At 43.4% G+C, this 15,201-nt stretch overlaps 3 protein-coding genes and 1 long non-coding RNA gene across 5 annotated transcripts; 3 read left to right on the plus strand and 1 right to left on the minus strand.

Annotated features, from left to right (window-relative positions):
- The first annotated feature begins 52 nt into the window (after positions 1–52).
- LOC119134224 (class I histocompatibility antigen, F10 alpha chain-like) lies at positions 53–2,192 on the plus strand. Its single transcript, XM_037270761.1, has 8 exons — positions 53–312; positions 423–689; positions 824–1,102; positions 1,196–1,504; positions 1,629–1,736; positions 1,828–1,845; positions 1,990–2,051; positions 2,133–2,192. Exons 1-7 carry the CDS (start codon positions 258–260, stop codon positions 2,013–2,015), a joined length of 1,062 nt encoding a protein of 353 aa, XP_037126656.1. The 5' UTR covers positions 53–257; the 3' UTR covers positions 2,016–2,051; positions 2,133–2,192.
- A 526-nt stretch (positions 2,193–2,718) lies between these two features.
- On the plus strand, positions 2,719–4,547 carry LOC119134225. The gene is made up of 2 exons (XR_005100286.1): positions 2,719–4,178; positions 4,282–4,547. It is a non-coding gene; the product is annotated as an uncharacterized LOC119134225 (long non-coding RNA).
- Positions 4,548–7,794: 3,247 nt separating this feature from the next.
- Positions 7,795–11,783, plus strand: pcolcea (procollagen C-endopeptidase enhancer a). The gene is made up of 9 exons (XM_037270755.1): positions 7,795–7,954; positions 8,955–9,063; positions 9,149–9,407; positions 10,092–10,216; positions 10,293–10,429; positions 10,519–10,874; positions 10,955–11,032; positions 11,200–11,370; positions 11,466–11,783. Exons 1-9 carry the CDS (start codon positions 7,863–7,865, stop codon positions 11,594–11,596), a joined length of 1,458 nt encoding a protein of 485 aa, XP_037126650.1. The 5' UTR covers positions 7,795–7,862; the 3' UTR covers positions 11,597–11,783.
- Positions 11,784–12,052: 269 nt separating this feature from the next.
- On the minus strand, positions 12,053–14,344 carry tmem88a (transmembrane protein 88 a). 2 transcript variants are annotated; one of them, XM_037270758.1, is made up of 3 exons: positions 13,959–14,344; positions 12,978–13,293; positions 12,053–12,505 (listed from the first exon to the last, which is right to left on the minus strand). In XM_037270758.1, the coding sequence occupies exons 2-3, from the start codon at positions 13,278–13,280 to the stop codon at positions 12,218–12,220; spliced, it is 591 nt and encodes a 196-aa protein (XP_037126653.1). In that variant the 5' UTR covers positions 13,281–13,293; positions 13,959–14,344; the 3' UTR covers positions 12,053–12,217. The 2 variants fall into 2 exon arrangements, with proteins under 2 accessions (XP_037126653.1, XP_037126654.1); XM_037270759.1 differs by having other exon boundaries at positions 13,947–14,339.
- Between the last annotated feature and the right edge of the window lie 857 nt (positions 14,345–15,201).

Consider the following 15,201-nt stretch of genomic DNA (forward strand, 5'->3'; position numbering starts at 1 on the left):
CAGAGAAAGCCAAACGAGCGCTTCCTTGTTACCTGTTTCCTACTAAGAGACGCCGCGGTTACGCCTCAAACTCCACAAACTTGTGCGCACGCGTAAGTTCACTAAGAAAAACATTGTAATGTCAGCGACACGCAGCACGCGTTGAGAACTCATTTTGAATTGGCTCTAAATTTAATCATAGGCATAAATATTGACGCTCTTGACATGATCTTCGTGCTCGACATTGAAAAATCCGAATTTGATGTTGAGAACTTGACATGTATTTTGCTGTCTTCCTTGCCGCGGCTGTGCAAATACATAGCGTGACGCCTGGTAAGTACTCTTGTTTTTAATTTTTTTATTTTATTCCATTGCTGTTGATCATGTATGCTCGGAATACATACAAGTTTACTGTTATATAACTGAGTTTTTTTTCCTTTTAGCTCTTCACACGCTCAATTATTTCACGACAACATCCACACAAGTTCTGAATGTGCCGGAGTACTGGGAGGTCGCTTATGTCGACGGCGTTCAGATTTTGCACTATGACAGTAACAGCAGAAAAATAAAAGTAAAACAACAGTGGGTGAGCAAAATCTCAGCAGATGACCCGGACCACTGGGATAACGAGTTGGTCGTCAGTGCGAGTAATGCGCAGGTCTCCAAAGACAACCTTGAAATTGCGAAAAAGCGCTTCAACCAAACTGGAGGTTTGTTTACATTCAACCTTCTTATGGTAACATGTATTTGATGTGGCTGGACACTTTTTTTAGGGTGACTAATGAACACACGCTGTCCTATTTCTGAACATCCTGCCACTGAATCTTGTGCGTGATCCTTTCAGGTGTTCACATTTTTCAGGTGATGTACGGCTGTGAATGGAATGATGAGACTGGTGAGGTTGGTGGTTGGGACCACATCCGTTACGATGGAGTAGACTTCCTATCATTTGAGGCGAAGACAATGACATGGATCGCAGCACACCCACAAGCTTTCATGACCAAAATCAAGTGGGACCAAATAGACGGGTTCAATGCACACAGAAAGAATGTCCTTACTGAGATGTGTCCTTTCTTGTTGAAGAAGTATGTGAGCAACGGGAAGGACTTCCTGACGAGAACAGGTGCATTGGCGGATATGAGAATGGCACTGTCATGACAACCTGGAGCCAAGCTTTTCTCTGCCCTCATGTCTTTTTCTCCATCTTTGCGTGCAGAGCTTCCCAAGGTGTCTCTCCTGCAGAAGACACCTTCCTCTGGGGTCATCTGCCACGCGACTGGTTTCTACCCCAGCACCTCGTCCCTCTTTTGGAGGAAGGACGGTGAGGAGATCCACGAGGACGTGGAGAAGGGGGAGACCCTCCCCAACCACGACGGAACCTTCCAGACCTCGGCCCACCTGAAAGTGGAGGTGACGCCCGCCACGGAGGGCGTGTACGAGTGCGTGTTCCAGCTGGCTGGTGTCCAGGAAGCCATCGTCACCAAGCTGGACGCCAGAAGCATCCTGAGCAACGCGCGCATCCAGAGTGAGTGTTTGTCACGGGTCAGACACGTCCGATTCGCTGTGGGGTTCTCGCAAACGTGACGGCTCTGTGTCAAGATAACAGTCATTCACGTGTCTCTTCATCGCACATGCTTTGCTGTGTGAAGAAGAGCAAGACAAGAAGAAGGCGGTAGCCATCGCTGTGCCATTGGTGGTCCTCACTCTGATGGCGATGGTGGTAGCGGTCTTTGCCAAGCGTTTCAAAACCAAACAACGTGAGCGACACAAATATTTGCTCCGTCAGGAACATCCAAATTGTTTGCCATTTGTGACAATTTTTAATCTCCTCTTGCTTCTTCATTTCAGACGAATACGCTCAAGCTTGTAAGTAAAACCTTTTCCGCTTCCTTTTTTGAAAAAAAATCTTTGCAAATCCATTCAGCTGCGAGTGCCTTGGTAGTGCAAATGCATTTTATTCACAAGTGTGACTTTTTATTGCCATCTCACATTGTGTTTATGCTCCCTCAGCCATCACCCCAAATTCTAAGGCTTAAGCGCTTTTCCAAGTGAGACACAACAGCCGTCACACGGTGAGTTAGCGTGATCTTCCGATTCTGGCTTTCTGTAACGTGGATTTATATGCGCTTAATGGTTTTATTTGCTTCCTCCAGGTGTCAAATCACATGGCAAGATGTCGCCCTCGGAGTTTGCTACTGATTACGCTTGGAGTTGAAAACAGGGATCTTATCCTTTCTTCACTTGGGTCATTTGGGTTATATTTTTGTAATGTTACAATTCTTTCCCCTGGTTTTGGTGTATTTGGTTAGATTTGATGGGTTCATCGCATTGATCTTTGTGTCGGGCTGGATTGTATGTGTTTTGCCCTCAGGATTGTTTTCATGATGTTAGAATTGTTTGTGTACTTAAAACAGATGTATTTAATCTATACTTTATGCTAAGAAAAGTTTTCTATGTAAGGAAGCATACACAATGGTTATTTGTCGTTCGGAAGCAAACCGGAAATATATTTTGAAATGCACCGGAAGCTGCGCATGTTTCTGTTGAAGCGACTTGACAACTGATGAGTTTGAGAGACGTTAGCGTTACTCGCGTCATCTAAGCAAATCTTTCTCCTCTCCTTATGCTCACGGAACCAACGGCTGTAAATTATCATTGTTTTGTTGGATAACTTTATTATTGTTTATAAGATAAGAAGAATACTCATAGAAGAAACTGTGTTTGTTGTTTCACTTGCATTTCATTTTGTAAATTCAACTCAGATTAAATCAATGTTAACTTGGCCACATGGCCGCAGTAGCCTACAGACATACAGCAATACATGGAAGTGTCCCTCAGTGGACAAAGTAATAATAATGATACTTTTCAGAGGATAAAGAAATTATTCTCTTAATATCTGGTGACTTGTGTTACTCCACCGTTTGTTTTATGTCCGTTCTTAAGATTGTTTGTTAGCATTATGCTGTTAGAAAGCTGTTTTAAATACACAACTTTGCTTTGATTGTTGGAAAGTGAACTTCATCAATGTGCAGTTCAATGTCTCTTTTTTGAAGCAATTTTCACTGCTGCTTGTATTAAAGTGCTGTTGGATTGAATTCACTGCCACCATACAGTGATCATATGTGAAATGTTTACTGGCAAGTCAAGGTAAATCTTGGAAAAACAATCTCAAGGCATCGCCGTAGTCATTATAGAGTAGGTAATTAGTGATGTGTGACAAAACTGGCCATAGTTGAGCCTTGGTGGCTTGATATTTGGCCTTGAATATTTCACTCAGCGCTCCACTTTTCTACACCCAATTAGGCGGCCAAGTTGACGTACATTTAGCAATTGTTCAGCTGTCACTCGTGAATCCACGCCTCGCTCATCTAGTACCACAACCCCCACGCCAGATTCTGGTCAAAAGTGTGCAACTTGAAAAAAAGATTTGAACCTGGAAAAAAAACCATCAGAATCTCAAAAAGCAAGATTTGAACCTGGAAAAAAACCCATCAGAATCTCAAAAAGCAAGAGTTGAACCTGAAAACATAGGTGTAAATCTAAAAATAGAAACATGTAACTGAAAACAAGACCTCAAATCTTGATAAATCAATAGAGGTGAAACCTGGAAATAAACATTTTATTCAAAAAACATACCAAAGCGAAGCAAATCCATTTTCAACTCGAAAAACATTTTCATAAAAATATTTTTATTTTGAATATTTTTTTTACTTTTAAAGTTTCAAGCTCAGCACGTTTATTTTCAGTTTTATTTTTTCAAGTATGAGTTTTGTTTTTTCAAGTGCAAAACGTTGACCCCAATCTACCTCCATAAGCATCTGGATGATAACGCAGTTTTTCCGATGGTAAGTGGACAAAACTTTTACATGAATTTACATTTTTAAGTAGAATGAAACATATTTCTGCATGCGTGTTGTCTAATTTCTTTTTCTTCAGGCGCAAATCTTCAACTTGAGCCGAAGTTGGTCGACTTTCCGTGCGTTTTAAAGTGGAATCGCTGAGCATTCGCCCAAGACATGCAATACTTTGGATTTATCTCCTGTCATCTGCCGCTTTTGTCCACTAGATGGTGCTAAAGGACCGAGTGCATGCTTCGATTTTATGAAGCAGAGTCCCTTTCTGTCAAGTTTGGAAAGCTGATGTAAAGACAGACTTGGAAAGTCCAAATACTGAACTGTTTCTTGTTCTAGGTGGTGCAGGTAATATGGCGTCTTGATCAACATGCTGACAAGTGACACAATCGACAAAATTTTTTAAATGTTGCAGCACACTCGCCTGCTTTTTCTTTGTGTCTTCATGCAGCGCCGCTTCTGCTGTCGGGGACTCAGCCACCACGACCCTCAACCTGCTGGACAAAGAACAAATTCTTCAAAACAACGTAGAAGGTCTTCAGAGCTGGCTCCATTTTTAATGTTAGATGTGCAAATAAACTTACTAAATAGCAGCTTGTTCAGGTGTGCCCATCCCGTAGAGTCTTTTTAGGAGCTCGGCCTGCTGTTATTCGCCGGATGTTCAAGTGAATCAACGACCAGTTGCTTAAAATAAAAATAAAGTCAACCAAAAACAAGTCATTGTCTATGTTCCTTGTCATTGCAGGCAGAGGCGGCCAATTCAGGTCCAGAAAGTAAAAGGTCTGCCAGTTTAACTTTAACCACAGGTGCTTTTCCTCCACCGGCAGTGCAAATGTAAAACACATTGTCATTGGTCAGATTGAATTTGGGCGGAGCTCGGCACAAAGTGGCACTTCGAATTTCAAAGGCAGTTTTGAGTCTTGAGGTGACAACACTCACCTCAAGACTCAAAACTGCCTTTGAATACTTTGCCACTGCGACGACCACCACAACCATGAAAGACTACCATTAACACAGAGACTCGCATTCCACTTGAACAATTTAGTGGTCAGAAAAGCAGTTTGAAAACATTTGACCAGTCACTGTTTTGTGTGGGACTAATTCAAGTTGCACACAAACACTGACGCCAGGCCACTTGTAATGGCACTCATCCAACCAGCCGACATCTGCGACTGGGACAAAAACTTAGTGCCAGGGACTGTTGTGCACACACTTATGACCAACTGACAGCACTGATGCAAACCAAGATAGTCAAAAATATGTCCGTCCGTCCACCCGCCCATCCGTCCGTCCATTTTCTATACCGCTTGTCCCCCACGGGGGTCACGGGTGTGCTGGAGCCTATCCCAGAAGTCATCGGGCAGTAGGCGGGGGACACCTTGAACTGGTTGCCAGCCAATCGCAGGGCACACAAAGACGAACATCCGCACTCGCACTCACACTTATGGGCAATTTGGAGTGCTCAATCGGCCTACCAAGCATGTTTTTGGGATGCGGAAGGAAACCAGAGTGCCCGGAGAAAGCCCACTCAGGCACGGGGAGAACATGCAAACTCCACACAGGGAAGACCGGAGGTGGAATCGAACCCGCACCTTCTGAACTGTGATGCGGACATGCTAACCAGTGCGCACTAATCCACCCCTTATTTATTTATTTATTTATTTATTTATTTTATTTATTTATTTTTTATTTTTTTATTTATTGTATTGATCTGTTTAACTCCTGAATCACAATTCAAAGCAATATCTAGTTTTCATTGATTAAGTTGATTAAGAAGTTGGTTAAGCATGAAATATAAACAACATACACTTTATTATTTTTTGTTATGATATCACTGTCAACTTGTGTTGCTTTAATTACGATATCAGATGTACTGCATCAGGCTTCTTGGCACACTGTCAGGAAAAAGCTTATTTTCCTCTTCAGATTCGAGTTCGACATACTTGATTTTTCTCCAGCTGTTTCTTGGAAGTAGCGGCTCGGTGGCGCACTGGGTAGCACGTCTGCCTCACAGTTAGGAGGGTGCGGGTTCAATTCCACCTCCGGCCCCCCCTGTGCGGAGTTTGCATGTTCTCCCCGGGCCCGCGTGGGTTTTCTCCGGGCACTCCGGTTTCCTCCCACATCCCAAAAACATGCTTGATAGGCTGATTGAAGACTCCAAATTGTCCCTAGGTGTGAGTGTGAGTGCGAATGGTTGTTTGTCTCTGTGTGCCCTGCAATTGGCTGGCAACTGGTTCAGGGTGTCCCCCGCCTACTGCCCGATGACGGCTGGGGTAGGCTCCAGCACGCCCGCGACCCCCGTGGGGACTCAAGCTGTTCGGAAAATGGATGGATGGATGTTTCTTGGAAGTGTTGCAGAGATTATTTTGTTATCAGTTTTCCTTACATCCTAAACTGTCTTCTCAGAGTTGTCAACATAGTTTTCATGTTTTCACTTTAGTTCTCGATGATTGAAAACTTTAGTTTCCATTATTTTTTTGTGCACGTGTTTCTACTTATTAAAATAATGAGAACTCGCCTGCTGTAATGTGCTGCATAAGTTAAAGATCGTTTTGTTTTTTCAATGCAATGGGAATTTGAGGATAACTAAACTGACAAAGACTAGATGGATGCAGACAATTCGTTGTCTTTATATTCTTTTTGTATGTGAACAAATTGATAAATAAACAAATAGAGGGGTTAACTGTTGCAAATGCATCACAAACATAACTTTCCTAATGTTGCTGAGTCAGATCCTTCTTCTCAGTTGTTTTTCTCTTAATTCTCTTTCACTCCTCCCCTTGTGAATCCTTGTGACGCTTGGCTAAGTGAAAGTATGTCAATCATTCAGATCTGTCTGGAGTTATTGCAGAACCCATTGCCTTGCCTTGGATTCTTGTCCAAGTCTAAAGGTCACTGTAACTTCCTTGGTCTGGCTGCATACTGGGATGCCATCGTCACTGCATTCCTGCCTCTGCTGTCTCTTATCAGGACTTCACTTTGAAGACAAACAGTACAGCAGTGACCAGCACATAGTTGTATCTTTAGCAGACCTCTTTGTTTTGGCATCAGAAATCACTTCATGCAGGTTGTAAAGTCAAACATCAAAAATCTGAGTAAAACTGGCAAGCAGGGGGTGGGGGGGTTCTTTTAAGTAATATGCCACATGTAACTGGAGACACTGACTCTGTGGAAACTGTTCCTTGTGTTTTTATTGGCTGTCCGTTTTGGTTGTTCCAGACTCTGATCAAGCGTTTGCAGGTCAGCAGTGCATGAAAGTGTCTGGTTTTACAGCCTTTATTGGAATAGCTTACCCGCTGCAGGCCTCAGCAGTGTGGACCACAGGGTTGAATCATCCACAGAAACTCCTCGAATGCAGTCTTAGTGTAGTCTTGGTGGATTGCCGGGGGATGAGTAGACGCCGTCTGGCTCTGATTCCGTATTGAGTCAAAGGACATCCTGGGGTATGGGGGAGACACAATGCAGGGACACTTTATTAGTTTTATAATAAAATAAAATCAAGATCCCAAAGGAGCTATTATTTGCACTCTGAAATAAAATCAATCACAAGAAAGGAATAAGGAATAGAAAAGCAGCAATGTCAAGCTCAACTTAATAGAATGGGAATATTTAGTTTCTGCCTATTGAGCATCGGGCTGTGCTTCCACCTATGCAACCTTTGCGTTATGTAACCATCAATCAGGAAACAAGTCAAGAACAGAAATCACTTAAGTTCAACTTCCTTCTAACTCCACTAAGCTCCCCTCCCTGTACTATCCAAAACTGTGTTATTATGGCAAAAACATCTGGCTCTAATTAAAGCCTTCAACTCGCCTTCCTCCCACTGCTTATCACCCCCCCGGGCTCTTTCTTGCAATCTTTGTCCATTTAGCATCACTCTTCTGCTTTTTATCCCTTCTAGAACGATCCCCCCTATCCTTAGATCGCTCCTCCCATTCTCCTCCTCCTCTTTCTCCTCCTACAACCCTACTTCTGAAGCTCTTGCCTCATGCTACAAACTCCCCTCTTTTCAAATAGTAGCTCAGTAAGTGCATGATGCCGTACGCAGGCCATATCTGGGGCATCTCCTTGCTCCTGTCTCTGACTTTGGGATGGGCGCAGGCGCAGCAAACAAACTACACTAGGTGAGACTACGCAGTGTGTTGGAATTAGGTGTTAAGAAGATCAATTAAGTGGTACACATAATGTTGACGTTGTAGTTGAGAGCACTCAAAGTTGAGTCCACGTTTGAATTCTTTCCATCTCTTTAGTTGAAATCTTTCCAGTTCGTTTGTTTGAATGGGCATAGAGTTGTGTTATTTTTTGCGTCTACAATGGCTTAGTCACCAGATGTTCATGTTTTTGCTTCTACCCGTGGGGTCGAATTTGAGAAATTTGGCTCCAGCTCTGGATATCTTGGCTGTAATCACCAAGTGCATGACTTTTTCTTTTTTCAGGGGGGGTCTGTTGTCTTGCTTCATACAGTTTTGTTTTCTCACTGTGGTCAAAGTTTCAGTGAAAGTGGGTGTGTTTTAGTGGGAAATGACAAAAAGTGGCACAAGAAAAAGTTGTCAGAGCGAATAATTATTTGACCATTTTAAGTCAATGCAAACTATTGCACTAGGATCCTGGTCACTTCTAAACAAGAGCTACACTTCAGAAACTTTTATGGTTGGAAATACATTTATAAGAAAACCCCACTTTGGGTATTTGTTTTGTGTCGGTCTAGTCCACAAACAAAGTCTCTGGCATTAAGTTCCCCTTGCTGACTCTGCTATGACAAATAGTGTGTATACAAGAACTGCTTGCTCCCTCCTGTGTAATTATTTCAGACACCCACAGAGATCTTTAAAATCTTTATGACACAATAACAATGAGGTTGAAATTTGTTTCTTCTCAGTTACAATTTTTGTAATGCATTGAATTGGAATTTCAAACAAAAGCATTCGTTCTACGTGTAATCTTTTTTTTTTTCTGAGAAAATTCCAAACTCCAGCAATTGGCAAAGGCAGTTCACAGTTTGAGACTCCCGATGGAAGTTTCTGTAAATATTGTAAAGCTTGGGGGCCGAGTTTATGCATTCATGCAATTCTTGTCTTGTTGCCAAAGCTTGTTAATAATCTCTTCTCATGACTTTTATCACAGGCCTGTCTTCCACTGTGGAGGATCACTTGTTGCAGAGTCGGGATTTGTCGGCAGCGAGGGCTTCCCGACCCATTACAAACCAAACAGCAAATGCACCTGGATCATCACAGTGAGTCACCCTGGCACAAGTCAAAAGGTCACCCTACTGCCTCCCATTCATCATCTGACTCCTTGGATCTCTTTGTGGTTGCCAGGTCCCAGAAGATAAAGTGGTCATGCTCAGCTTCCGCATTTTCGACCTGGAGGCAGACTCGCAATGTCGCTATGACTACCTGGATGTCTACAACGGCAAATCCAACACGGTGCAAAAACTCGGCCGGTTCTGTGGAACCTTCCGGCCCGGTGCCCTTATTTCCACTACCAATACTATGATGTTGGAGATGGTGACCGATGACGAGACGAATGGTAGAGGGTTTGTGGCTTACTTCAGTGGTGCTACGCCATATGCTGAGGGTAGGTCCATTTTTTTTTTTTTAAAGTTACAAAAAAACAACAACAACAAACAGCATGACCTACAACAACAATGAACCAACACAGACTGAAAGCATCCAGGGAACACACCTAAGCAAACTTACAAGACAATGAGGCACACATGAACAAAACACCTTCAGCTAGAGGGAGCTAACGAGAACAACAGCCATGACATGAACACTGGAGACACACAAAAACATACTGCAATATGAACTAAAACAAAATCTAATCATGACGAGGCAAAATAAAGGAAAAAGCAAAGCCTTGATTAGCAAAGGAAACAATTTCTACTCCTAAAATGAAACATCAGGATTAAACAGTGCATTTCTATGGCCATTGCAAACTACACAATTGTATTGTGAAACTAAGAAACAGTGACGATGATGTTATGATGAACTACTGCACTGCATTTGTCCATGTAAAATTCAAGTTGAATTGTATTAGCAGGAATAATATTTTTTGATTGGCAAGTGAGCAATAATGAAGTTAAGGAGTATAGACAGTGGATGGACAGTACTGCGCGCTTTTCTATTATCAGTCCCAAAATTGGAAAAAAGATTTCTATCACACCTTGGACAGCAATCTTGCTGTTATTTTTATTCATTCATTCATCATCCAGACCGCATATCCTCACGAGGGCTCCCATGTTTTTGTGGATTGTTTTAGATCAACAGCTCTGTGGGGCAAAGACAACAAAATCTCAGGGAGAGATCATGACGCCAAACTGGCCCAACAAGAAGTATCCACAGGGAACCAGCTGCTCCTGGCTCATTACTGTGGAGCCTGACAAGGTTTGCAACAAAACCTCCATGAATCCAGTTCAAATATTTGGATTTGGTTTTTAAATTGTTTCTGTTGGGATGCCAGGTAATCCAGGTGAAATTTGGTAAATTTTCCTTGGAGGCAGACACCTATTGCCGCTTCGACTACGTGGCCTTTTTTAATGGTGGAGAGAAAGATGACTCACGCCTGATTGGAAAATATTGTGGTGATCAAGCCCCACAGTAAGAACAACAGAAGTGATTAAAAAAATGCAGTTTTGCTGTCTACTTAAACACTCCCAAAATCACAGTCATGTTCTTTTCCTACGCAGGCCCATCACCACCAGCGGCAACGTGCTCCTGGTCCAGTTTGTGTCTGACCTCAGTGTAACGTCTGATGGCTTTCTGGCCACTTACACCACCATTCCCCGCGGTTCTCACACAACTGTCGTTGACAGTGTCGGTGCTGGTACCAGGTCCATTCCAGCAAGGCCTGTCAAACCCGTTGCACGTGTAGTTCCCGTTACTGCAGCGCCGCCACCTGCTGCCACAGTCAAAAGTGTGCCCCCCCCTGCTCCGGAACCAACTGACCAACCCAAACGGGTCAGGCCCACGAATGGACGTGGGGCCGGTACCACGGGTCAGGACAGGACAGGGGTTGACTCGAGACCAAATGGAGGACGACCTGGTGAGTGAGGAGACGTGTTGTGCTATTTTGGACTAGACTTTTATGCTTACTATACTTTGTTTTAAATGTATATTTTCTAGTTGCTCAGAATCCACTGTGTGCCAAAGCGTGTAAAAGAGACAGAACTATCAAGCCCAGTTTTTGTGCCAGTGAATTTGGTAAGTCTACCTGTTAAACAAAGAGCGTGGAAGTACGCGCCCTTAACTTCAACTGGATCTCAAATAAATGCTTTGATGGCTTGCCATGGAAAGCAACACATTTGGCCATTGCGCTTTGATGCATCACATCAAATGTTGCTTTCTGACCGCGGCCATTTTGTTTACAGTGATAACCGGGAAAGTGACCTCTTTGGCCCCTGGACCACGGGGCACCCTTCTCGTTGGGGTATCCCTGATTAGGACTTACAAAGCAGGGCAACTAACAATCACTCAAGTCGGAGAGAATATGTCGGTTAAATTGGTGTCACAATGCAGGAAGTGCCCATTGCTTCGCAGAGGTACACACACACACACACGCACACACCCACACACACACGTCACATGTTTTTTCATAGTCATTAATTCATCTGGTCCTTATTTGTTTTCACCACAGGCGGTAATTACATCATCATGGGTCAAGTGGATGAGGATGGCCGTGGCAGCCTGCAACCCGGCGCGTTCACAGCCCCATACAAAGCCCCACATCACAAACTATTGACAAACATCAGCAACCAGCCTTGTTAACTCGACACATCCGTCCACAACACCATGACTCAATAAATCCTTGTCTAATGCGAAATACAGATCTACATGAGATGATAATTTCTTGGTAAAACTGATTTTATAACCCCATTGAAGAAACACAAATCCTTAAACATTGTCGGTAATTTATATATGAATAAAGGATTTGTATATCCCTTTTGTCACTTTTTGTGCTAGTCATTCCGTCTCATTGTTTTCCTCATGAGAGGTTGTGCCGTCATGCGACTACAGTCATTACACAACAAGTTTTTGGAGCCCATCTAGTGGCCGTAAATGGTAAAAGCACCCAGATTTCACTTTTAGTGCCTCAAAATATTTCCAGGGTTCTCCAAGAAAATGCGATTTAGTTTTCTACTCATTTTATACTACTACGAAGATATTTTCTTTACTTTATTCACCGTCAACACAATCTGTAGTCATTTGTATTAAGAAAAAGTGTCAACATCAGAGTAAGGTTTTATTGGAAAAAATATTTTATAAAATACAGGAATAGTATACAAAACTAATAGCTAAACATCAATTTCCAATGATGGACTGTAGTGGATTACCCCACATCATCAAGTAGGGATCAAAAAACAAAACAATGTCAGAGGTCACCTCTCCTTACACCCATACGCTGCCCTTACCCTCCCTCTCGGAGACCTCCGGCATGCCACAGCAGCCGGCCACTCCGGCCTCCCTGCTGCGAGCGGCCGGCAGGTTTTTGTACACGGCCCTGCTGTAAGGAATGAAGCACAGGCCCAGTTGGAGGTGGCGAGCCAGGCGACAGAAGGCGGCCAGCGCTAGGACCAGCAGAGGCGTGAGGAGCAGAAAGCCCACCACCAGCAGCGCGACACAGCCAGCATCATCCAGCACGTCTGAACAGTACACAGAGGTGCCGTGGGGCTGCACCTGAAGAAGTCAAATACACAACAAGACCTTTAGATTCCATTTTCACAAATTCTCACTATAACGCAGATTTATTTTTACGGGGCACTCGTTTTAAACGGCAAAAATTGACCACCATAGTCATTGATTCTTCTTATATTTTGCGGGTGTAAAGAACCTATATGGTGGTGCAAGTATAAAATCGAATATTTGGTCTGCACTGCACACTATGACTCACAGCTGCAAAAGATTAAAACCTAATCTCCAGGAAGTCCCAGGAAAATTTATAGAAACAGTATCAAGTCACTGAGGAAAAACATACTGCCTCTCACCAACACTTTAACATGCAGGAGGCTAGTTTGGTGTCCAACAGTGATTCCTAAACAAATATACTGATGAATATTTCAAACAAATAATGTTTCTTTGTTCATCTATCTATGCCAGTGACGTATAGTGCCGGATAAAAGGTTGGGGAACATTGCGAGATGAGACTGACCGTGGAGTGGCAGAGGAAGCCGAATATAATCATGACGAGCGCCGGGGTGAGGATGGTGCCAAACACGACGCCGGCCAACAAGCCATTGATCGTTGCGATGATCAGATTCTGAGCTGTGACCAGGACAGAGCAGGCCCAGCAGTCCAGAGAGCCCCTCAACTCCAGTGGAGCGTCGGGGGCATCGCTCCCACCTGTGGAGTATGGTGGGGGAACCACCACCCCAGGCCCTCTTGATGGGGAGCTGGGTTCGGAGCTGGGCAGCTCCGATGTCTTCTCCAATGTCCCGTTTCGTGACAGACTCATGTTTCTTGTAGACCTGCAGCAAATTAAAGAAGGGGGGCTGAAGTTAGTGGGCCAATGTATAAAAAGTTTGAACTAAATCAGAAGATAATTAAAGATAAACCATTATGTGCTTTTCATTTGCTTTGCAATCAATTTCAAGTGCGTCATTTCTTTTGATGAGATGATTTTGTGCAATGAAAAACAGTGCTAGAGATGATGTGGAAAGTAACGGTAGAGTTTTTGAAGTGCAAGGAAATGGGCTCTGCCAACCCCACCTCCACACTCCAGGATAACCGAGAACAATGAGTCCAAGCAGTAGCCGAAAAATGTCTCTAATCACTAATCAGCCAGAACAATGTTATTACGCTGATGACGGCTTTTTGTTTTGTTTGGTTGTTTTTTTTTTTTACACATTTTGTATGTTTTCCATCTCTCATTTAACAAGCCCTGGGAAATAGTGACCATGTGACTCCATGTGAGCTGTTGAGATGCAATGGGGCTTTTTAACGCTTACATTTTGCAACAAAACTCTTACTTTGCATTATACTTTTATTTTAAAACATTTTGCAAATGTTTCCTATGAAATAAACACATTTTCATTTTCCCTTTGTAATACATGCATGCTGTTCCAAAATCGTACCGTTACATTTCAAGGTTTAGTTTGAAAGCGTTATTGATTCTACTCACCGGAGGACTTACTCGGATGATTTGTCCTCCCGCAGTTTGATGCCACAGAAACCGAAGCTGACCCCTGAAGGTGCTAAGTCAGGGATGACGAGAATTTCAAGAATTTCCTCCTGATGATTGTGTTCGGTGGAATTCCAATTCCAGTAGTATCCGTGGAAAGGCAGACACTCAAATGTTCTTCTGGTTGCTGTTGTAAAGCAACCTCTGTATCTTCTGCCTCTCAGAGAAAAGGAACTGTGTGGACTTGAGGAGAAATCTGCTTTCCCGCTGACTTCAATGCTTCCTTCCCTGGCATTCCGTTTCCTCAGTTTGACTCCAGCTTGAGATATGATTGTGTGCGTGTGTGTGCGTGCGTATCCTGAGCACAAGAAGCCTACTGGGCTGGTGTTTGGGCAGTTGAGGCTTTCTATGATAACACCAGAGCCCAGATGTAAATCCAGGGGGAGGGAAAAGTGTTTATTTGGATAGATTAGAGGAGTCAGGGTGTGCTGGCCCACGCACATCATTTGACAGACACTTCTTTCACCTTTGTTTTGTGACGACTAGCAGCTGAACTTGTTTAATAATGGTTGGAGTTGAAGCTGAGCTTTTAGACGACGTGATCAGCTCTTACAAAACTTCCCACAGAAGCCTGAGGTGTAAAACAAAAGGGCACCAAGAGCCGGTCTGTCTCCCAGCAGCAGGAATGGCAAAGCAAGTGACCGTTGACCCCTTTGATGAAAAACAGATCTCTGGGTAAGGAAATGAGGTTGGGGGTAGAGCCCGACTAATTTGGTGGAGAAAAAAGGCCACTGCAGGGCTGATAAGAAGCCATTGGGGGCTCAGTTCAAAGGCAGCAATCAGTATTATGAAAGCAATTCTCATTTTCGGGCATTATCGTTGATTTATTTACATGTTCACAGGGCTGATATACTGTACATACTGTACAGTGTTTACTTTGGAGAGAAGATGGGCCTTTTTAGTTTGAAAAAGTGTAGACAAGACACCCTGAGGCAATGTTGGTCTTAAAGAAAATAAAAAAACAAGGTGGACGCTATGGATGGTTTTGTAATTAATGACCAAGTTGTGTGTGTGTGTGTGCATGTGCGTGTGGCAGTTCCCTTGTCAAGGCTGTGCTAGGGGAGGCTTGTTAGAAGAAAAACATTTTTCCTGTCCTTGGAACCAGGATATCCCTTGCTGCATCCGCAGCCAGTCCAGATGTGCAGCTTTAGTCATTTTGTTTTCTTCACGCTGCAGGATGGACGTAAATGTTAAA

This window comes from Syngnathus acus, chromosome 14 (genome assembly GCF_901709675.1).
Source record: "Syngnathus acus chromosome 14, fSynAcu1.2, whole genome shotgun sequence".
NCBI classification, from domain to species: Eukaryota; Metazoa; Chordata; class Actinopteri; order Syngnathiformes; family Syngnathidae; genus Syngnathus; species Syngnathus acus.

Bases quoted from the DNA above. Each gene is read 5' to 3' on its own strand.
- tmem88a (XM_037270758.1), bottom strand. From the start codon at position 13,280: ATGAGTCTGTCACGAAACGGGACATTGGAGAAGACATCGGAGCTGCCC. The intron at 12,506-12,977 runs GTCAGTCTCATC...TGACTTCTTCAG, and splicing joins GCTTCCTCTGCCACTCCACG to GTGCAGCCCCACGGCACCTC.
- pcolcea (XM_037270755.1), top strand. From the start codon at position 7,863: ATGATGCCGTACGCAGGCCATATCTGGGGCATCTCCTTGCTCCTGTCT. The intron at 10,217-10,292 runs GTTTGCAACAAA...TTGGGATGCCAG, and splicing joins TTACTGTGGAGCCTGACAAG to GTAATCCAGGTGAAATTTGG. The intron at 11,033-11,199 runs GTAAGTCTACCT...TTTTGTTTACAG, and splicing joins TTTTTGTGCCAGTGAATTTG to TGATAACCGGGAAAGTGACC.
- LOC119134224 (XM_037270761.1), top strand. From the start codon at position 258: ATGTATTTTGCTGTCTTCCTTGCCGCGGCTGTGCAAATACATAGCGTG. The intron at 313-422 runs GTAAGTACTCTT...TTTTCCTTTTAG, and splicing joins AATACATAGCGTGACGCCTG to CTCTTCACACGCTCAATTAT. The intron at 1,505-1,628 runs GTGAGTGTTTGT...TGCTGTGTGAAG, and splicing joins GAGCAACGCGCGCATCCAGA to AAGAGCAAGACAAGAAGAAG.